Source organism: Aptenodytes patagonicus, chromosome 1 (genome assembly GCF_965638725.1).
Source record: "Aptenodytes patagonicus chromosome 1, bAptPat1.pri.cur, whole genome shotgun sequence".
Lineage (NCBI taxonomy): Eukaryota > Metazoa > Chordata > Aves > Sphenisciformes > Spheniscidae > Aptenodytes > Aptenodytes patagonicus.
In genome coordinates this window covers 137,850,657-137,873,911 of record NC_134949.1, presented here as the reverse complement: position 1 = coordinate 137,873,911, position 23,255 = coordinate 137,850,657, and the positions used below count along the sequence as shown (strand labels likewise).

General features: G+C 43.4%; 1 protein-coding gene across 1 annotated transcript in view; it reads left to right on the top strand.

The window, feature by feature from the left end:
- Nucleotides 1–23,255, top strand: part of PHEX (phosphate regulating endopeptidase X-linked) — a 109,713-nt gene that overhangs the window by 19,742 nt on the left and 66,716 nt on the right. Inside the window, exons 4-9 of the mRNA XM_076328889.1 lie at nt 4,754–4,840; nt 5,932–6,158; nt 9,201–9,269; nt 13,678–13,794; nt 19,576–19,659; nt 19,970–20,115. Coding sequence (XP_076185004.1) covers nt 4,754–4,840; nt 5,932–6,158; nt 9,201–9,269; nt 13,678–13,794; nt 19,576–19,659; nt 19,970–20,115 — 730 coding nt within the window. The remainder of the gene's footprint in view (nt 1–4,753; nt 4,841–5,931; nt 6,159–9,200; nt 9,270–13,677; nt 13,795–19,575; nt 19,660–19,969; nt 20,116–23,255) is intronic.

The following is a 23,255-nucleotide window of genomic DNA, read 5'->3' as shown; positions in this document are numbered from 1 at the left end:
AGAGCTGCTTTGCTAGAACAGCCATTCAAACATGTACTTTATATTTGGCTGGGGAAACATGATCGCAGACTGTATGTTCAAGGTGGCTTAAGCTATGCTGGTTCACTTTGCTTGTCCTAGTGATTTTTGGCTATGATATTCTGCTTTGCATTTGCGGCAGGCTAGTGATGTAAGTCAGTAGCGAGCAATAAGCTGTAAAATTGTGGTTGCTCTTAATAACGATCCTGTGCTCTTTCAGAGGGTTGTAAATCAACTTAGATTGTGGTCTTTTTTTAATCTTTTCAGCTAGATGGCTATTCCATCTCTAGCACTGTAACATTTAACTGAGAGCTAACAAATCAACTATCATGTCAAGAGTTTTTTGTTAGTATCGTTGGAGTGCTGTGTGTTTCCTAGTCTGGTCAAAGCGATTTGTTCCTAAAAATTCTTATTTAAAGATGAAGCTAAAAGATGCTGATTGAAGCTGGATAAAATTTCTTTCACAATCAGTGAATCTGGTGAAGGATATATTTTTTTTTTTGCTCTGTTGAGACTGTTTATAAAGTCAAGTTTAATTCAGTTAATCTTTGGAGTCCTAAAATGGAAGATTACTTAAGGGAGTTGGAGCTTTTCATTTTGAAACAAGAAAACTGAGTTAAAAAAAAAAGAAAGCTGCAAGAAGAACAAACTCAATGTCCTTCTTAGTGCTGAGAGAGCTGCTTTAGTCAAAATGCTGGTAACCCTGATCTCCCTAACATGGCCACAGTTTTTAATTCCAGCTGCTGGACTTTAGAAAAACCTATTAGACTGAACTTCTCAGTGGATTTGCACGAATACACACAATCCCCTAGCGAGGGGTGAGTGCAGGCATTTGGAAAGGCAGGGGAGGGAACTGAACAGCAGGTCTGCGGCTATCTCATCAGGCTGAACATTAACTGATCTGGGGTGGTCTTTCTCTTCCTATCCCTTGGAAGACCTCATAAGTTGTTTTTTTTTTTTTTCATTCTGGTGTCCAAACAGAAAATATCTGAAGCCATTAATTTTTTTCAAGGTGGAAAGACAGTCCTCCCAGCCAGCTATAGTTAAGAGTTGAATTTTGGCAGAGAGGCTGGATTTGCTCTCTGTGGGTCACAGGCTGGCATTTTCCTCAGTGTAGACGAGAGCCTGAAATGCCACATTGCACGTCAAGAGATGGAGCACTGTTCAGAGAGCGCCTCTCTTTGCTGGTGCCAGCACAGGAGAGCCCTGAGGCAGGTCTGTTCAACTTGCGGACGTCCTCGGAGAGCAGAGACTCTGACCTGCAGCCCTTCAAAACGCTGCACTGCAGAGCTCAGCGTGCGCTGACCCACACAACTAGATATGCTCAGTACAGGAGGGGGGCTGTCGCAGCCTGCTACTATGGCCAGGCTACTCACAGTACCTGACGTTGCTAATTTAAAGATAGCTTGATGTGTCTCCATTGATTTCAATCACGGTAGTGACTTTCTTTCCATGGATACAGCAACCTGTAGATAGACTAATTGATTACCCATATTTTTGATCAGTACCCATTGTTTCTTGCCTTTTCTTGGTCGTCGTCTTTAAGAAGAAATTAAATATTCAAGGACACATAAAATCCACATATATTTGTGAGCTAAATAAGAATAGAATTTCTAAACCTTGTATTTGGATTTTATATTAGCTAATGCAGAAATCAGGTGGATCTGACCAGTGCTCCAGGTTTGAGCTTCTAGATCTTTCTGGAAGCTTGACGTTAAAGCTGAGGAACCTCTATAGCCTGAAGAGCACTCACTCATGGATCACATTCCCTATTTCAGTGTTCGCAGGATTCAACCACCTTATTAAGGCTTTCATGTTTGATTACTGGATTTTCTGTCATCATAGATTCATAGAATCATTGAGGTTGGAAAAGACCTCTAAGATCATCGAGTCCAACCGTCAACCCAACACCACCATGCCCACTAAACCATGTCCCTAAGCGCCTCATCTACACGTCTTTTAAATACCTCCAGGGATGGGGACTCAACCACTTCCCTGGGCAGCCTGTTCCAATGTTTCACCACTCTTTCAGGAAAGAAATTTTTCCTTACATCCAATCTAAACCTCCCCTGCCGCAACTTGAGGCCATTTCCTCTCGTCCTATCGCTTGTTACTTCAGAGAAAAGACCAACACCCACCCCACTACAACCTCCTTTCAGGTAGTTGTAGAGAGCAATAAGGTCTCCCCTGAGGCTCCTTTTCTGCAGGCTGAACAACCCCAGTTCCCTCAGCCGCTCCTCATAAGACTTGTTCTCCAGACCCCTCACCAGCCTCGTTGCCCTTCTCTGGACACGCTCCAGCACCTCAATGTCCTTCTTGTAGTGAGGGGCCCAAAATCAGAGCCAAGAATTTTCTTCATAAGTTAATTCTGAGCAAATCGGAAGCATCTACTCCACCTCATTCTTTGCAATAGTGCAGGGAGTCTTACAGCTTCGTTCTGTCCCATAGTGAGAGGGTTTGATGGGAAAACACCAGGTCTGATTTTAGCAGGATTTTATGCAGTTGTATTCCTAGAGCTGATTTTGTTTTATTGGATCTCATTCTCTGTATCTCTCCTGAGCTTTAGCTGGGCTTTAGCCATTGAATTGTATTAGTTTCAAAAATTCATAGCTGTGCAGCTCATTGGCAAGGAACAGAAGTTATTGCAATGGCTTTAACAGGAGTGTATTTTTTAATCCTTAGTTTTATGTAGATTTCATTTATAGTTTCTTTTAAAATGCCATTCTTAAAACATGAACAGATCTGATTATTCTGCTAAGAACTGTGCACACTGGAGATGTGTCAATGATTGGTATTATATTGTATTTAACAAGCTGAGAAATATTAACAATTTGAGGATTTGAAACCAAAACCATTGGGAATCCTGTCCAGCAGTATTTTTAAGGAAAAGCTTATCCATAACTAAAAGGGAGTGATCTCTTTACATTTCTCAAAGATCCAAGCAAATGAAGTTTGGTTTCGGTTTTTTGGGGTTTTTTTTAGGAGAAAAGTGATTGGAGGGAGAGAACAAGTAGCATTTGTTCATCACTATGGTATTCTTTGGCTAATAAACACTTTGATGTCAGCAGTATGGTCCCCTGAGTGCTCACGTGAGCACAGGTGGGGAATGTTTGAGAGGTGCAGCATGGCAGGTTCTTCAAGGTGCTAGGGAAATCCTGGGAAATAAGTGTCTTTAAATCCTACCTCCAGCAGTGAGCTCCTAATACTGGGTGGAGCCGTGCAAACCCAGACCGTTCTCAGCTACAGAATCTAGTGGTACCACCCAGCTGGACTTTTGCCTCCCATGAGAGGCGACGTTGGAGAGAGGACTCTGGTGAGCTGCTGAAAAGGGCAGGGGCTGTAGAGCGAGCAGCAGTTTGCAGGAAGGTGCTGCTCTTGGATGGCAGCGCTACCACCTCTTCAGTACTCTGCATCATCCCAGCCAGTACTGGCAGAGAAGAATAATGTTGCATTGACACCTGATTAAGCTCCTTGTGGAAGCGGTTTGGTTTTGCCATGGCTGGTGTTATGAAGTCCCAGTGGCCCTTCGCTGACTTTGGCAGAGCCACTGGGACTCCTAGGTTGCACTTTGTTCCCCCTTTTGTGTGGGGCATGCTTCTTAGCTCAGGCACAGCACCATGCAGGGCCAATCTGCACTGTGCCTTCACTCATTTGAAACCCAGAGCACTGCGGAGTATGGTATAGAGAAGGCACTCTTGAATTTTTCAAGGCTTTTTAGCTCTGGCTGAGTATAAGCATGAGGGACTTGGGATGGTTTCAGCAAAGCCACTTTCTCCAGTGGTCCCAACAATAAGGTAATGCTGTGCAGGACCTGTTTGGGTCTTACAAAACCAGGTGAGGTCTGACAGGGTTTGCTAGCTCTGTTTCTGTGCTGTGCCCAAGTACTACCCTGCTTCTTTTGGCCATGGAAGTGCACATGCTGTGTTGCACCTGAGTTGATAGATCTTGCTGAAGCTAAGCTGCCTCTGCATTTAGCCATAATATGTGTATCTGCAGCTGCATCATGGCTGATTTACAACTTGGATAAAATGGCTTGGGGCAGCTGAGAGCAGACTGCTGAGATCCAGATGCACTTTTCATGCTATTTCACTTGCATAACATAACGTGAGGAATGCAAGGAATGCAGAGAGATGACAGCTTAGGAAAGCTATTTTGGCTTTCGGGCACCAAGGAGGTTGACGCCCACAGGGTGAGGGGAGCTATATAGTGCAGCTTTTCAAATAGTGGTTGGACACTTGGCCTTCTGTGTCGTTTACAAGACTGAGGTTGTGTGTGTTTGACAGACAACGGGGCAGTTCCCCACTGCTTTCTTTCAGCAGCAGCAGAGCTGGCAAAAGTGAACACCAGTGGTCTTGATCCTTGGATCCTGTCACCTTCTTCGTTAGACCCCAATTTCACAACGTACCAGCACCAGAGGCTGAACCACTTGAAAGAATTCCTGACTCCCTGTCCCCTCAGTTTGCTGAGGGTGGCTGTTTGTGAGGACGAGTAATAAACAGTATCTGTCAACTGGCTTTAAAACAGTCCTCTTAAAAATAAATAAATAAAAATTCCTTCTCTGTTGGGGATCGAAAAAAGTGCAATTATGTCTGTGTTACTGCTTAAGAAAATACATGCGGAACCTCATCCTCAGTTAAACAAATGCTATGATTAAAGTAAATGCTGAGACAGGCAAACAGACAGTTCCTACATTTTCCCATGTATTGAAAAAAAAAAAAGTAATTTCTTTTTTCAGCATTGCTTGAGAAACCCATCAGCAAAAGACGAGACAGCGAAGCTGTACAGAAGGCCAAGACCCTTTACGCATCCTGCATGAATGAGAGTAAGTGGCCTGATTTGAGGGGGACACATGTCCACACTCCTTGTGTTTATAAGGCAGGCTTTTTTGCTCTCCGCTGATCTCTTGAAGCTTTGTGCAGACACACAGGTTTCACTGATTTGGATTTAACTGAATGCAGAGGGGCTTCTACATATTTCTGAAGTAGGCTATCAAGACTGAGGTACGCCAAGGCATAAGAAGTCAGTTTTACAGAGACCTCTGCTTGTCAGGGAACTGTGAAGAGATATTTATCTGTGCAAAAGGATGCCAAAACCATGCCCTGGGGGTGTGGGGGTAGTGCCTGGTAAATCAGAGGAGCCCTCTGATGAAATTCTCATACTGACACTTTCAAGAGCCTGTTGCTCAGCACCTTCTACCTTTCTCTAAATACATTTAATCAAAACACTTCCACAGGGCTGGGCATAGACAGCCATGGATTCTTTAGCTTTGAGTTATCTGGATGTCAAGCAAGTTTGGACAGGGAACCCTATAGCCACATTTGCAGAGTGCTTTTCCTGAGCTTGTAAATGTTGCTGTAAGGTGATGTACGCTAGGTTGGGACACATCACTGCCTTTATGTAGCTGCATGGGTGAAAGATGAGTTGGGAGGGAGTGGACTTTGTCCTTCAAAGTGCCCTTTGTCCTTCTGACTCTTTCAGACTTTGTTTCCTAAGCAGTTTTCTTCCAGCACAGCATGAGACTGACTGTCAGCAACTGAGACAGCCTGCCCCGCAGCCTTGGTGGCGAGATGCTGATCCCTCTAGCTTTGATTATGTACAATAACCCCCTCTTAGAACCAGTGAAGTGTTTATGCTAGTTCCTAAGCGAGGAATGTTTTTTTTTAATTGACTTAATTCCAGGCCTTTGCCTTTTTTGAAAGGAACTGATTTGCCTCTCTTATTCTTGATTCAGATAAACTGGGTTGGACTCCCGCGCTTCTATGCTCACAGGCAGAGCAGAGGCTTTGGGTTTCAGCTATTGTTTTTTGTCTTGCCTAGAAATCGATCAATGCTGATAAATCTTTGTGTCTCGTGTGGCTGCTGCTGGATTTGGATTGTCTGGAATGTAATTGTTGTCACACTTTGACATTTCAGATAAAATTGAAAAAGCCGACGTGAAACCCCTGTTAAGTATACTGAGGCATTCACCTTTCCGCTGGCCTGTGCTGGAATCCAACATTGGACCTGAAGGGCTGTGGTCAGAAAGGAGGTTTAGCTTAGTCCAAGCCTTGGCAACTCTTCGTGGTCAATACAGCAACTCTGTCTTCATCCGTTTATATGTGGCTGCTGATGACAAAATCTCCAATCGGTACATCCTGAAGGTACAATATAGTATATCTAATAGGTTACTTTAAGTGGTATTTCGTGGTCTCATTTTTAAAAAATAAATGCTTACATGCCAAATGTTTACACTTGATTATTGTTGCTATTATCTACTGACTTACAGAGGTACATAGGTGCCAATTTATGGGAATGTAGAAGCCACTAGAAAACACATGTTATTGAAAAATATTTATGTACAGGATATTTTCTCCTTTCAAATGGCAAAAAAAGGTAAAATATGTTCCCAGTGGACCAATGTCCAGGGTCTATATGTGTGAAAATGAGAGAGGTGGATATCCAGTCCTGGGGGTGTTCTGGGTGCTGCTTACGACTCATCAGTTGCATGAAGAATGTTTTTTGTCTGTGAAGATAAAGAATGGTGCATCAGTAGCAGATATTTTGAACTTGAGCTATTTTTCTTGCAATGGAAACACATTATCTTGTGCTTATACAGCACCTTACAACACAGATGTATCCCAAACACTTCTAAGCCTGAAATACAGAATTAACCTTTTTACTGAAATGCTATTGCTTTTGGACCAAAGCGTTACCAGTTTGTTACGAGTGCATGGCATGACACAACAGTTTAGATTAGTGAGAAAAAGACCCAAGAAATGTTGCCTCACTGTAGTCTGACAAAACTCCAGAGAGAATTGTAACTATTACTGTGAGATGTCACCATGGCAAGACTGAGTGCCTGGGCCAAATGCATTGCTGTTGTTTAAGAAGTAGAGATGAGTAGCCAGAGTAGACCAGCCCTCCACTGCTACTAGAAGATAGTTTACGAAGGCAAGAGAGAAGAGACAAAGAAGAAAGTTATGATGCCATTCATCACGGCAAAATAAGATCTATGATCTTTACGTTGCTAGCATCTTGGCTAGCTGTAGGAATATAGCCTACAAATACATTGTATTTGGGGATCAAACAACAGTTAACTGTGGTGGTACTGGAGTGGATGTCGATTCTGAGTCAGTTCTTGTGACTGAGGCATTTAGCTGGTATAAAATTGAAGGGTAACTTTCCCCATCTCTATGACATTTTCCTGAATAATCAAGTCAACAGCAGATCAACAGTTTGCTGTATTAAAGATGTCATTCTGCTAAGATGCTGTTCAGATCCTGTCAGGATTGCTTCAGCTGGAGATTTGTCTAAAAGAACTGAAACAGTACCCTCAGGAGAGATATTTATGTATCTCCTGTCATTATATTTCAGTCCAAGTCACCTGTCAGCAAAGGGCTGGGCAGTTATATCCTCACTGCTGGTCTCTTGGAAATGAATTATACCGAGCAGTATCTTCACTCAGTATGCTTATTGGCACCTAAGAATTAGGTATCTAAATAACTGAAGCACTACGTGCGATGAATAACCTATTGTTCTGTAGGGTATTCTGTTCTTGTTAATTTGATTAAGAACTTGATCTGCAGAATGCATCAGCCAGTATTCTACTTTGTCCATGTTTTAACAAATTCTCAGGGTGCAGATGTACCACGGAGTATTTCAATCTGCTTGTGAAAACGGCTCTATTGCAAAATTCTTTTTGTTCAGCATTGCGAAATCATGAATGGATCGGAAAAAAGTAGAAACTCCAAATAAAACTTTTTTTATTTGTGTATATTTGTGTATTCTTTTTGCTTCAATATGCTGAAAAAAAGTGGTGATACTGGTTTTCAAAGAATCCGAGTTGCACTGAGCATCATAGCTACTCTCCTTTTAGTGGATGATTTGTTTCATTTTTTTATGGTATATTTTAAAAGTTGAGAACATCAGCCAGTAGAGGAAAAGATGACATTCATTAATCCATTTTAGATTCTAAGTTGTATTTATTTAGGTCATTTTTATAAATGTAGAAAATGTGAAATATAAATGGTGTAGGATTTAGGTTAAAAAAGACGTATGTGAAATTGTATGAATAAATACAATCTCTCTTCACTAGACTTATCTTCTAAAATTATTATTTTGATGCTGTATTTGTTTTTAAAACATCAAAACTGTTGTTTCTGCTCCAATCAGTATTTTATTCAGAGTTTGGAAGCTGATTGAGTTATGTTTTCAGCTTTGGCTTCCGTAACCTAACCTAACTTGATCGCGTTGAAGTGTTTTGGGAAATCTCAGCTTCCAGTAGTAATTTTAAGATATATGCTGCGCTGTGAGTTTTGCCTGGTTAGGAGCTTTGAAACAGTATGCAAATACTCCCATGTAGTCATTCACTCAAAAGACTAAGTGCAGATCTCAATGAACTTTCAGGACTGGTTTAGAAATTACCTTGAGGACCTTATCCCCCATATTAGGGGGACTGTAGACCAACAAATTTGATCCATGTTTAGATCAAAAAGATAAGTGAAAGTCAAGGATTCACCTGGACCTATCAGACATCTTTAGCTAATGTAGCGGAGGCATAACAATTTCCTGTGCATGCACACAATCATTTCTGTGGCTGGTATCTAGCTGTTTCAGTGCATCTGTTCAAAAAGCCAAATACAGCACTCAGCGCTGGTCTAGGGTGAAGCTCAAAAGTGTAACCTCAATTTCAAAGGCAGCTAACGATGATTTCCAGATACACAGCAGCTAATATGCTCCAGCACCTAATGGGCATTTGGTCCATACACTAGACTAGTATTTGTCTCAAGCTGACTTTTGTGACTCTGAAATATGTATAGGATGAATGGTTGTCAGCACCAACTGTTTGATCCTGTAGACCCAGTCCTATTGCATTACCTACTCACTAATGGAGCCATAAACACCTAAATTATGTAGGTAATTCTTTGTTGTAGTAGGTGGCTCCGATACTGCAGGGGGCATCTGAGGCCCCCCAGATCACAGTAATGTGTTTTCGGTAATGCCTGTCAGCACAGTATAGCATTTTTCTGTTGTTTTGAAATCCTGTGGAACTCAGGCTGGTGCAGTGTATTATGTATTAGACATTTACACACATCTATCATAATTGCCAGAAAAACATGAACTCTTCCAAGGTTGCTTATAGGGCTACCTTTGAATTGTGATGAATTTACCTATTAAATGCTGCTTCTTGTTATTTTTAACAGCTCGACCAAGCAAGCCTCTCTCTTGCATCTCGAGAGGATTACCTAGAAAACACCACAGAAGCCAAATCTGTAAGTATTATTAACTGGAAATCAGAGTGACTATTTTTCCTCTCAGTTTTTTTTCATTGTTGCTTTTGTTTTGTTGAGCTCCAAACTGAGAAAGGGTTGTGGTTTGTTTGGATTTGGATTTTTCAGGATACCTTCTATCAGAGCACACCACCACTACAAGCACCACTACCACGAAAACTCTTGCAAAGTTTCTCAAATTAGGATTTTTGTAAGATTTGGGGTCACCCCTGCTTTTCTTCCGCCTTGGAAGGGGCCTCTGGAGTTCATCTTGTCCAACCCCTCTGCTCAAGCAGGGTTGACCTCTGGAGTATACTACTAGTGACTGGCCTCCAACTGGACTTTGTGCTGCTGATCACAGCCCCCTGGACCTGGTCACTCCGCTAATTTTCACTCACTGTGCACTTCTCTAACCCATACTTTTTCAACTTGGTGAACAACAACAGCTGCTCTCCCCTCATCCACCAAGATATTAATGTAATTGTAGAAGGTTATCAGGCTGGTTAAGCATGATTTCCCCTTCATAAATCCATGCTCACTACTCCTGATCACCTTGTCCTTCATGTGTTTGGAAATAGTTTCTGGGATGATTTTCTCCATCACCTTCCAAGGGATTGATATGAGGCTGACCAGCTTGTAGTTCCCTGGATCTTCCTTCTTGCACTCCTTGAAGATAGGGGTGATACTTGGTCTCTTCCAGTCTTTAGAAACCTCTCCCAATAGCTATGACCTTCCAAATATTATCCAGAGTGGACTTGCAATGGTATCAGCCAGCTCCCTCAGCACTCATAAGTGCAACCTGGATTTACTTATGTCCACTCTGCTCCCTAATCTGGTCCTCTTCCACTGAGGATAGGCCTTCCTTGCTCCAGGCTTCCCCTCTGGTCTCAGGGGCCTGGGGTTCCTGAAGGCCAGTCTTACCAGCAAAGACTGGAGCAAAGTTGTCATTGAGTGTCTTGGCCTTTTCAGTATCACTTATCACCTTGCTCCACTTAGCAGCAGATCCATGTTCTCCCTAGCCGTCTTTTTGCTGTTATGTACTTGTAGAGTCTTTTCTTGTTGGTCTTCACATCCCTTGCCAGACTCAACTTCAGGTTGGCCTTGGCTTTCCTAACCGTATACCTGCAAGATTTGGCAGCAACTCTATACTCCTGGGTCACCTGTCTGTGCTTCTACCTCTTATACACTTCCTTCTTATGTTTGAGTTTAGTTAGGAGCTCCTTGTACACCCATGCAGGCCTCCTACCACCTTTGCTTGATTTCCTACTTGTCAGAATGGACCTTTCTTGAGCTTGGAGGAGCTCAGGCAGAGCTTCATGCATTCGCACTGGTCTCTCACATAAAGGACAATTCCCCCTCCTCACCTTCCCAGCCTGTCCTTCCTAAAAATCCTGTACCCACCTATTGCAGCACTCCAGTTGTACAAGTTATCCCACTATGTTTCTGTGATCCCAGTGAGGTCGTAGCCCTGTAACTCCACACGGACTTCTAACTCCTCCTGTTTGCTCCCCATGCTGTGTGCATTAGTGTAAAGGTATTTCCAAGGGACAGCCAGTCATGCTTGATTCTTCAGTATGGCCTTGAGAGCTTTCCTTATAAGGCTGTCCTGCGGGCACTTCCTTCTTTGCATGCCTACCCTCAAAGGGGTTCCATTTCAGCTCTGCTTTGTTGATTGTTATGTCCCCTCTTTTCCCGTCACCCCAGGCCCTTGGCTTGCCTACCCTATCTGCGCCTTCCTTAGTTGTTTTTTGAGGAATCACTCCCTCCCTCATTGTTTTTAGTTTAAAGTTCTCCTTACCATGTTGGCCAGCCTGTTGGCAAAGATACTCTTGCCCTGTTTAGTCAAATGCATCCCATATCTTCCAAGCAGCTGTGAATTCTCAAAGAAGCTCCCATGATCATAGAAACCAAATCTCTGCTGCTGATGCCAGCTCCTCAACTAGATGTTAACCCGCAAGATCTGTCATGTCTTCCTCAGGCCCTTATCCCTCACCAGCAGGATCAAGGGGAACACCACCTGGGCCCATGCCCCTGACCTCTGTCCCCATAGCCCTGTAGTCATGCTTGATACTTCCCAGGTCACCCCTGGCAATAGCATTGGTGCCTACCAGGAAGAGCAGCAGGGAATTGTAGTCAGAGGGCTGGATAAGCCTTGGTAGCCTCTTCACAATATCCTGAATGCAAGACCCCCAGCAAACAGCAAATCTGTCTAGATGACAAATCAGGTTGGCAGATGGGGGCCTCTATCCCCTGCAGTAGTGAGTCTCTTATCACTGTCACTTGCTTCTTCCTTCTAGTGGTTCTGAGGGGCTCAGGCTCAGACCCAGCGCTCCAACTGACAGCGCTCCTGGGTCCTCATCAGCTACAAGAGCAGTGGACTTCCAGCCTGCATTGTGAAGGGAGTTTCCACTTTCCAGCTTCATAGGCACGGGCTCCTCCTGCTCTTCTGCTGCAGCTGAAGGTCCAGGCTTTTGAAGCTGTAGGGTCTCAGGGGAGGTCAGGTTCATCTTTCTCATCTCCTCTGAGGCTGTGTTATCTGCTGTCCTCTCACAGTTCTTTCACTTGGCAGCACAGCTCCTCAGCAACTGCACACCTCCTGCATGCTAGAAGACCACGTGCCCCGGCCTTAATGAAAGGCTTCAGGCACTCCCTGCAGCCTGAGACTTGCAGAGCTGCATCCTTGCTTATGAAGTACCATCTGGGTCCAAGAGTCCAATAACAAAGACACAGTTACACCAGTGGTGCCTAGGGATCATGTCCTGTTGCGTGGGACCACCATATCTAAGGTTGGGTATGCCAGACAAAGTTTGCTGGCCTTTTCTTTTTGAACTGCTGCATCTGCTGACAGCCTCTTGGAGCTGTGCTCTGGGCCTGGCTCTTATATAGGCCTCTCTCTGGCATGGGCTCAAAAGATGCTCAACCCTCCCTGATCGGGAGTCAGCTAGAGGAAAGGCTGTGGGCACCCTTTGGTCAAGCACAGTTGCCAGAGTTAGCAGCTGCTGGAGCTTCTCCCACCTTAGCTTTTACATGACCTGGTGGCAGTGGGAGCCCTCACGTCCCTCGGGGGGGGATGACCCAGGAGTTCCCGGATTGTGGACAAAGTGCCCAGAAGCTCAAGAACATCTCAATGAAGTAGAGCCCAGAAGCTGCCATGTCCGCAGTCTGCGCCGGTGAGCTGCCTTCTGGGCCTGCCTCTTGGACTCAGTTAGGCCAGAAGACTGAGCACATTTCAAGAGCCGCTGCAGGTTATTATCATCAAGTTAACCTAAATTCATTTAATGAAGGGAACAAGAGTTCCTCAACAGATTTGAAGTATTCATTTCTTCTTCCCCCCCGCTTTATGATTTCTCTGCTACATCTTAGTTTCTTGCTGCTTTTCTATGGACAGCAGTCATGAACCAATGATGTTTATCAAAGGCTTTAATGTATCAACATTTTGACAGTGGCAGCACCTTTTTCCCCCTCACTCAATGAAGGCCTGTGGACTGTATCCAGCACATGCAGCCCAAAGCTCAAGGAAAACAACTCCTTGGATTGTCATGTGGGACAAGTCACTGCTACTGATTAAGTTTTTACAGTTTGCTTCCCTTCTGACTTCCCTGAGAGTTTATTAAGTTTTTTAGCCACATCTATCAGATTAGATGATGCCGGGATACAAGGAATTTTATCTACTAAAAGATTGAAGGTGGAAATGTGTTGGGATATGTTTTTGCTGCTGTTGGACTGTGGGCTGGTAGGAATTGATAAGGAGCAATCTGATCCCTCCAAAATATCTGAAAGATTATGCTGAGGGGAAGGTAGCACAGAAATCACTACAGTATCATTACATATAGTGTATTTTGCTAACATTTGTGTATACACACTGAGACTAAAATGTGCTTTATTACGATAGCCTGGGGAGAGCAGAGCAGAGCACTGTAGCAGGTACATGTGTTGCAGTGCTGTGACAGGAATAGAAGAGAGAGCTCAGTGGAGCATCCCTTTATCTCCCTATCTCTTCAGCCACTAAGCTTGCACTTGTATACAAGTACTTCTTCAGTCCTACGCTGATTACTGTATGAGTTGGCGTAAAATATGGTGTACACACATACACATTGTCTAATCCTATTGTAAGAGCTGCAAGCGTTGTCAGTCTAACCCAGAAGTGTCATTTGCATTTCCTGAGACTTATGCTCTGTGAACCACAGCAGGTATCTCTGTCTGTCATGCACAGTATGTTTACAGTGTTATTTCTCCTTTTTTCCTTGATGACAGCAGGCATTCAAGGTAAGGAAAGCACAACTTTGGTTGCTAGGGCATGAAAGTACAAAGTATTATACTCTTTGCTATAGCTGGGCATTTCTGGTCTACTGCTACAGCTGTGCTCAAGAGCAAATCCAGTGGTCGTTTCACTCTTTTTGTTTCTTTACAGTACCGAGATGCCTTTTTGCAGTTCATGGTTGATACAGCAGTGCTTCTGGGCGCAAATGCTTCAAGAGCCGAATCTGATATGAAGTCAGTTCTAAGACTGGAAGTTAAAATAGCTGAGGTTGGTAATCTAATGCAGGATAGAAGCTAGTTTTTACAAAAAAAAAGTGCAATCCTTTTTCAAAATGGAAAGCCATTATATCAACAGCCTTAGCAATAGTGTTTTTTGGAAGTAGAAGGAAAGGAGCAGAACCTGATGAAGAAAGGATGAACAATATTCCTCCCTTAGTTAATTGTTAAACTGATTATTTTATCCTCAGGGGAAAAAAACCTTAGCCAAATGCTCTTGGTCCTTTGAATTATTAATATGTCAATGAGGCTCACTAGAGATAAGCCTGGGGGTGGCATGCCAATGTTTGAGGGACAGTGTGCTAGCGAGGTCCTTTGGTCTGCTGTCTCAGCGGAGGTAGGGGATGGAGATCCATGCAGCAGCAAAGACGCAAGGGTTATGGATCCCCCCAAAAAGGTGGTGGGATCAATAGCCCAACTGAAGCGCATCTACACCAATGCACTAGAAGCCATTGTGTGGCTGGAAAACTATGATATAGTTGCCATCACGGAAACATGGTGGGATGACTCACACAACTGGAGTGCTGCAATGGATGGCTGTAAACTCTTCAGAAGGGATAGGCAAGGAAGGAGAGGCGGTGGGGTAGCCCTGTATGTTAGGGAGTGTTTTGATTGTCTAGAGCTTGATGATGGTGGTGATAGGGCCGAGTGTTTATGTGTAAGAATCAGGGAGAAGGCCAACAAGGCAGATATCATGGTGAGAGTCTGTTATAGGCCACCCAACCAGGATGAAGAGGCAAATGAAATATTCTATAAGGAGCTGGGAGAATTCTCACAATCGCTAGCCCTTGTTCTCGTGGGGGACTTCAACTTGCCAGATGTCTGCTGGAAATACAATACAGCAGAGAGGAAACAGTCTAGGAGGTTCGTGGAGTGTGTGGAAGATAGATAACTTCCTGACACAGCTGGTGAGTGAGCCAACTAGGGAAGGCTGGACCTGTTGTTTGTGAACAGAGGAGGACTGGTGGGTGATGTGACGGTTGGAGGCCGTCTTGGGCATAGCGATCACAAAATGGTAGAGTTTTTGATTCTTGGAGAAGTAAGGAGGGGGGTGAGCAGAACTGCTACCTTGGACTTCCAGAGGGCAGACTTTGGCCTGTTCAGGATGCTGGTTGACAGAGTCCCTTGGGAGGCAGTGCCGAAGGGCAAAGGAGTCCAGGAAGGCTGGATGTTCTTCAAGAAGAAATCTTAAAGGCACAGGAGCAGGCCGTCCCCATGTGCCAAAAGACGAGCCTGTGGGGAAGACGACCAGCCTGGCTGATCAGAGAGCTTTGGCTGGAACTCAGGAACAAAAGGAGAGTTTATGACCTTTGGAAGAAGGGGCAGGCAACTCAGGAGGACTACAAGGATGTCGTGAGGTTATGCAGGGAGAAAATTAGAAGGGCCAAAGCCCAACTAGAGCTTAATCTGGCTACTGCTGTAAAAGACAATAAAAAATGTTTCTATAAATACATTAGGAACAAAAGGAGGGCTAAGGAGAATCTCCATCCTTTACTGAATGTGGGGGAAACATAGTGACAAAGGCTGAGGAAAAGGCTGAGGTACTTAATGCCTTCTTTGCCTCAGTCTTTAATAGTAAGACCAGTTGTTCTCGGGGTACCCAGCCCCCGAGCTGGAAGACAGGGATGGGGAGCAGAATGAAGCCCCCATAATCCAAGGAGAAATGGTTAGCGACCTGCTACGCCACTTAGGCACACATAAGTCTATGGGGCCGGATGGGATCCCCCCAAGGGTACTGAGGGAGCTGGCAGAAGTGATCACCAAGCCACTTTCCATCATTTATCAGCAGTCCTGGCTAACCAGGGAGGTCCCACTTGACTGGAAGTTAGCAAATGTGACGCCCACCTACAAGAAGGGTGGGAGGGAGGATCCAGGGAACTACAGGCCTGTCAGCCTGACCTCGGTGCCGGGGAAGGTTATGGAGCAGATCATCTTGAGTGCCACCACATGGCACGTACAGGACAAGCAGGTGATCAGGCCTAGTCAGCATGGATTTATGGAAGGCAGGTCCTGCTTGACTAAGCTGATCTCCTTCTATGACAAGGTGACCCGCTTAGTGGATGAGGGAAAGGCTGTAGGTGTTGTCTACCTAGACTTTAGTAAAGCCTTTGCCACTGTTTCCCACAGCATTCTCCTGGAGAAACTGGCTGCTCATGGCTTGGAAGGGTGTACTCTTCCCTGGGTTAAAAACTGGCTGGATGGCCAGGCCCGAAGGGTGGTGGTGAATGGAGTTAACTCCAGTTGGTGGCCAGTCACAAGGGGTGTTCTCCAGGGCTCAGTATTGGGGCCAGTTCTGTTTAATATCTTTATCCATGATCTGGACAAGGGGATTGAGTGCACCCTCAGTCAGTTTGCAGACGACACCAGGTTGGGTGGGAGTGTTGATCTGCTCGAGGGTAGGAAGGTTCTACAGAGGGACCTGGACAGGCTGGATCAATGGGCCCAGGCCAACTGTATGAGGTTCAACAAGGCCAAGTGCCGGGTCCTGCAGGTGGGTCACAACAACCCCATGCAATGCTACAGGCTTGGGGAAGAGTGGCTGGAAAGCTGCCTGGCGGAAAAGGACTTGGGGGTGCTGGTTGACAGCCGGCTGAACATGAGCCAGCAGTGTGGCCAAGTGGCCAAGAAGGCCAATGGCATCCTGGCCTGTATCAGAAATAGTGTGGCCAGCAGGAGTAGGGAAGTGATCGTCCCCCTGTACTCAGCACTGGTGAGGCCGCACCTCAAATGCTGTGTTCAGTTTTGGGCCCCTCACTGCAAGAAGGACGTTGAGGTGCTGGAGCGTGTCCAACAAAGAACACTGAAGTTGATGAAGGGTCTAGAGCACAAGTCTTATGAGGAGCAGCTGAGGGCACTGGGGTTGTTTAGCCTGGAGAAAAGGAGGCTGAGGGGAGACCTCATCGCTCTCTCCAACTACCTTGAAAGGAGGTTGTAGTGAGGTGGGTGTCAGTCTCTTCTCCCAAGTAACGAGCAATAGGACGAGAGGAAATGGCCCCAAGTTGGGCCAGGGGAGGTTTAGATTGGATGTTAGGAAAAATTTCTTCACCGGAAGGGTTGTCAAGCATTGGAACAGTCTGCCCAGGGAAGTGGTTGAGTCCCCATCCCTGGAGGTATTTAAAAGACGTGTAGATGTGGTGCTTAGGGACATGGTTTAGTGGTGGACTTGGCAGTGCTAGATTAATGGTTGGACTCGATGATCTTAAAGGTCTTTTCCAACCTAAACGATTCTGTGATTCTATAATTTTGAGGTTGGGCAGAATTTGAGTCCCTGCTGTGCAGCTATGTTGTGAATACATCACTAATTATTCAAGAGGCAGACTGGGCTGATTCTCTGAGAAACAGTCTAAAAGCAATGCAAGGCTGAGGTAAGATATTGGCACTTGGTAGTGAGAGGGCGGTGGTTACAGTAGCACCACAGTTAGCTCCTGAGCTGCTTTCATAGGGCACCCTGGGAGAGGGGATGAGAAAATCCATGAGTTTTAATTTAGGGGACCAACTGAATTTAGTAAAGCTAAGCAGATTTAAATCTGGTACTTGGTTCTGACTGATTTACTTGGTAACATTTTTGCCCCCTTGTGGAGTTTAATTTATGCATTAGGACTGTTGCAGGCTGAAGGAGCGTTTCTGCTTCCCCCTATGCCTGTTTCAGCATGGCTGCCCCAGGAATCCAACTCCTGGGAGCTGCAAGTCAACTATCGTTTCCACTTCTTCTAAAGCTAGAGAGAAGAGTTAGCCTCAATGTTGGGAAGCCAGCAAAAGTTGGGGCTACAAACTTGACGCTGATTTGCAGAACTGCCAGCTGAGCTGAGTATTTCTTCATCTTGCTAAGGAAAGAAGTTATCCCCTGTGAAATGCTGGGTCTCCTGTTAATAGAGAAGACTGTTGCACAGGACAGGTGATGCAGCAGATGACTTTTCCCTGGGTTCTGCTGTTGCAGCCTACAGGAGGAAAGGCAGTGATGCTTCTTAATGGTGTGTGTGTACAGAATTGAGGGCCATCCACAACAGCAGTAAATCAGTGTTTCCATCTCTCTGCTGAAAGAGATGAAATTTTGTTAAAGCTCTTAATAAAGCCCAATATTCAGCTTCAGTTACCTAGCGTGGATAGACTAATGAGAAGATACTTCATTGTGACCCAGTAGACTTGAAAAACAGAAAATGTTTCTTCTGTTTATCGGTGATGTGATAAGAAGATGCATCACTACCTCTGGTAGCTCTAATGTTTTACTTAACAAATGTCTTGCAGAACTTTAATCCAGAAAGTATATAGGTGAAGTTGCCATATAAGATGACATGGATCATTTAACAGCCCTCAGGATCAGTAATGCATGCCGTTATGCAACAAGCCATACTTGCTCATGGTTACCTAATTTCCCTTTAGTATGAATAATCCTCCTAAAATATATCCAGATATTAGGCATGAGTCCAGGGACATGGATTGTTGCATAATCCCTAACGAGCACAATGATTTATATAAAAATCTTACTGTGATTTCAAAGGAGATAGTCCTGTTTGTTACTTAGGCTTTTACTGTATCCTGTGTTCCCCTGCATTCATTTTAAGTGAACATATATGACGGAAAACTAGTGTGCTCAGGAAGAGACAGCAAGAATAAAGGGAGGATGCTTCAGATATAGGAAGGAGTGGCATGCTTCGAGAGAGCTTGTTGTGTACAAGAAAGGTTTCAATTAGGTTTGAATTACTGGAGGAAGAGGGAAAGTTTTGAGAGAAGGGGAGCAAACGGATTCAAGAAGAGTTTAACGATTTTTCAGATAAATGAAATTTGCAGAAAGGGAGAAGAAAGTAGTTGTTTTTCTGTGGCTTGAGCAATAGTAAAACCGCAGACACTTACTGGAGAATTTTGGTTGGAGAACTGCCGGCTGTCTGGTTAGTCTGGCGTCAATCTCTGTCCTCTTTAAACTGCATAGCATACAGCCTGTTGTATAGGATTTACCTTAGAGTGGGGCTGGAATTTCCATTGGGAATTCTTATTTCTCTTGAACACTGAGAAAATTTTGAGCTATCTCTCGTACTTGTTTTGTTTTTCTATTATGAACCATACTGCCACCTTGGAATCTGAATGTCCCTTGTCAGTTATAAAAGGACTTGCTTTATATTTAGGATTTCTTTTGCTATGTCCTTGGACTTTCACACTAAAGAGGATCCTGAGGTCTGGCTCCTCTGGTCACCCAGATGAGAGGCCTGGTTGGAGAATGCTTTAATTCATGTCTGGCCTATGTACCCAGGTTTCCTGCTATGGAAATCAGGATGGTGGGGTAAAATGAGGAGAAACTTGTGTGTGTCTGGCTCTTCCCTCAGATGGAGTCAGGCCATAGCAAGAATGTGTTCAAATCCAAGAGATGAGATGCGCTTCCAGCATACCTATCTCAGGTTTGACCTTTTAAACCATATAGTTTGAAGCTGGCTTCTACCTGACGTGACGGGATGAATAAGTACTAATGGTCTAGGTGTGCTTTTATCTCTTATGAATCAACATGCTTTTCCTTAGTATAATCAGAGCTAAAATTGGTCTAATGTTCAAAGACGACATGCAGCTCATTAAATTCACCAGTAATGAGTTAAACTGACAACGGACTGTGTTCCACTTCTAGTTAAATGCCATCCTCAGAAAGGGAAGTTAATGCCATGAATGCTTGGAAAACAGGTGGTGAGATATTTCTGCACTGGGATTATGATGGACAGTAATGATGTAAGAGCAGGTACCTGCAATATAATCCTTGTTTTGATGGTTTTGTTTTTGTTTCCCCCCCCAGATCATGATTCCATATGAAAATCGAACAAGTGAGGTGATGTACAATAAAATGAATATATCGGAGCTTAGTGCCATGATTCCACAGGTTGGTTCAGGATAATTGCAAAATTATTCTTTTAATGTCTGACCTATATAATTAAAATTGCCTTTAGTGTGCAGAGTAGCATGTTAAAGGAATATCATTAGTAATGTGTATACTCAATTACAATATATGTTCTTTTAAATACAGTTACGACTTTAGTGAGGTTTGAAAACATGTGTAATGACAAAATGCAATAGTTTCTAAATTTTTAATAAGTAAAGCTTTGAAACCTTTAGTCTCAAAGGTGCAACTTAGTTAATAAATCATTTCTCTTCATCATCTGCTTTAACCAGCCTTCTCTTTGTCATTGCAGTTTGACTGGCTGGGATACATCAAGAAGGTGATTGACACCAGACTCTATCCTGAGCTCAAAGATATAGGTCCTTCAGAAAATGTGATTGTCCGTGTTCCCCAGTACTTCAAAGATTTATTCAGGTTACTTGAAAATGAAAGGAAAAAGTAAGGATCTTATGATGGTTTCACACTTATGAGGGGACATCAAATGCTGGGCTTTTCCTGGGTTTTTCAGGTGCTTCAGATATTCTTGGAATCAAGTCTCTAGGCAAAAGGTCTCTTTGGTTTTGTCTGAAAGAGGATATAGATATTAGCTTGTGTGTATCAGGAGAATTTGCAGTTTCAACACCTTTCTTTTTTTCTGGAAAACACAGGTTGCAGTAAAACTGCTCTTTCCAGACGCATTCAGCATCTCTTACTTGTACAGCGTCTTGTATCTTGTGAAATCATTTACACCTGTAGAACATAGTTGTAAAATGCAGGTAGCTCAGATTAAACATAGTAGATGTGCTTTGCATAGGGAAGCAAGACAGCTTTGGGCAGTGTGATGAAAAAGTGTATGTGAAGATGACATCCCATTTTGAAACATCATCATTGATGACATCTAAGTGATTTCTGTGATAATTTGCTCTCTGCTGAGGCGTGTTGCTGAACTTTAAAAAAAAAATGTTGTTAGGCTGTTGTCTCCAACAATCATTCTTTGCTGATTGTACAGTATGGCCACAACTAAATTTACATTTCAGAAAAAAAGACTAATTTGGAAGCATTGTTGTTATACTGTTGCTCTATGTCTCCAGTGACAGAATGCTTACATTAATTCATAGTGCCTGTAAAAGTAATACACAGATCAAACAATAAGAAAAATAAAAATAATTGATCTGCCTACAGATCATTAAACATCCTTTCTTTATAAAATTCAGACAAATATCGTTAGTGTGCCATCAATCTTAATCTACTGAAGAAAGTCTTCTAAATGGTTTGGGCTCTCCATGCTTTGTATCTCAAAGTTAGTTACATCGGTGGGGATAAAGTGGTGATTTAGAGGATGCACATGTAGCAAGACAACAGAGAATTAGTTATTCCCTGTGTACAAATACACTTACATGCAAATATATTCTGTAACTACAGAGTAAATACCTAGAGACTTTTTCCATTAGGGTCTTATTCAGGGAAAATCTGAGTATTCAAGAGGAGTTAAGCCAGCCTGAGTGTCATGGCAGGGGGAGGCTGGAGTAATGACCAGAAAGAATGGCAACTTCAATCTTCAGCAAAGCTTGAGACCAGCTTCCTGACCCCCACAGGTCGTGGGGGGGTGGGCAAAAGCAGTATCTGATTTCCAATATATTCACGCTGCATATCTTATAGCTGATAATGGTTTAGGCGTTTTCTGCTCAGTCTTACCCTAAGAAATTTGCATCGTAAAATGTTAAAAATGGCAAATAGTGCTAAACTCAACCTAAGCAGATTTCAAATTCTTGTATGTAAAATCCATCCAAACAGTCACTGCATGATGACAACGGTCATGTTTATCTATTAGATGATAATGTTCATTACTTAAAATGTCACAGTCTGCTCCAGAAATAACCTTGTTATCTGGCCTGAGAAAATAAAGAGATCATCTTAATGCATACTCCTAACAATAAGGTCTTAACATTTCCCTGTAGGGTGAACTATGAAAGCTTAACAAGGATATTTTCTTTTAGGTAATCTCATTTGTCATTCTCCATATGATATTTTTAAAGGTTAAATTAATGCAAACAACATGAATTTGGTTTGTTACGGTAAATATCTAGACCAATTTCCTAGTAAAGCATTCAAAGATTTTAGATTTGCTTCAGTGATTAGAATGTGAATTACCTTCTCATCATTTCAGGAGATGCAGCATCATTAGGAGAAGCAGGTACTTTCACCAAGTTCATATTCTTTTCAGTTACAAACCTTCTATCCCTAAATTATACTTTCATTCCAATGCCTTGTGTGTCCCCTTCCCAGATAAGCACCCTGCTGGCATGGGTACTATTCAAAATGGCACAAAAAGATGGCTTATGCCTCAGTGATCTGGCAAAGTACTCCGTGAAGTTTGTTTCAGGTGGAGGGAAGAATGGAGCGAAAATAAAGTCTGGCTATAGAAGCAGTTCTCGGTGATAGAGGTGACAAGTCGTATGGACTCACAATGATCATATTAAAAACTGCTCCCTTGGAGAACCTGCTGAACAATCTTGAATTGTGAAATCATTCACATGGCAATATTACTAGAAAATAGCACGTTGGCAGGGTGTAGAGTGAAGTTAGTAGAATAAGGCTGTTATTTACTTGACAAGCCTGCTGCATATAATCAAGTTACTGTGTGGAGCTTGAAATATATGCAGCGGTGTGGTTGGTTCGGAGGTCTGTCTGAAATTCCCAAGCCAGGGCACTGCTGTGAGGCCAGCCCAGGAGCATGGCTCTCTGCAGCAAGCTGCCCAAGAAGCTGAGTAACTAGCCTTCAGGAGTTTCCATCAGCCCTGAGCTAGCCTAAGTCATGTCAGGTGTTCAGTGCTGAAGTAAGTCACACCTTCTTTGTAAGAAGTCTTCAGGGATTCCTTCAGTTTTTTAGTGTACTGACTAATTTTTAATGGAGTTTATATCTATTACAGGAAGAAGAGGTGTATGTTGAAAACATAAATGTAGCTGTGGTATAAATGACATAATGGCAGAGCTCCAGTACAGCTGTGCCATGTGAGGGTGGAGACGGGACTGTGCTGGCACCAGTTAGGAGCCCCTTATATCCCTTCCCTGTTACCTGTGTGCTGGTGCTTTATGTGTGAGCCATAAATAGGATACAGTAAATTGTGTCCTTGTTGGAGACGCTTGCAGCTGTTGAAGGAAGCAGCTTTATCGTTCTCATGGATGTCAGAATGAATAACTGGTTTCCTTTGCCTTACCCTACCCCATCTTTGCAGTATGGGTCAATTAATAGAGAAGTACTCTGTAATTCCTGCAGCATAAGAGGAACTTTCTTTAGAGAGGGATGGGGGCACTAGATCTCTTTTCTGGTCTTAGCCTGCCTCTGAAAAATTAGAGAGAGAAGTTACAATAATTTGACTTGAACTAGTACCTCTAGCTATAGAGGCAGGAGTTTTTCAGTGCTTATAATTTGATTCATGACTCAATTCTGAATACAATTTTCAAACAGATCTCAAAATTTGTGAAAGGGATCTTTTTCTTAAAATGTCAATTAATTTGTCCACCTATCTCATATTAAATCTATTCTCTTTAACTGCCACCGTGTCTGTTGATTAAAATATTACAAACTCACAGAATTT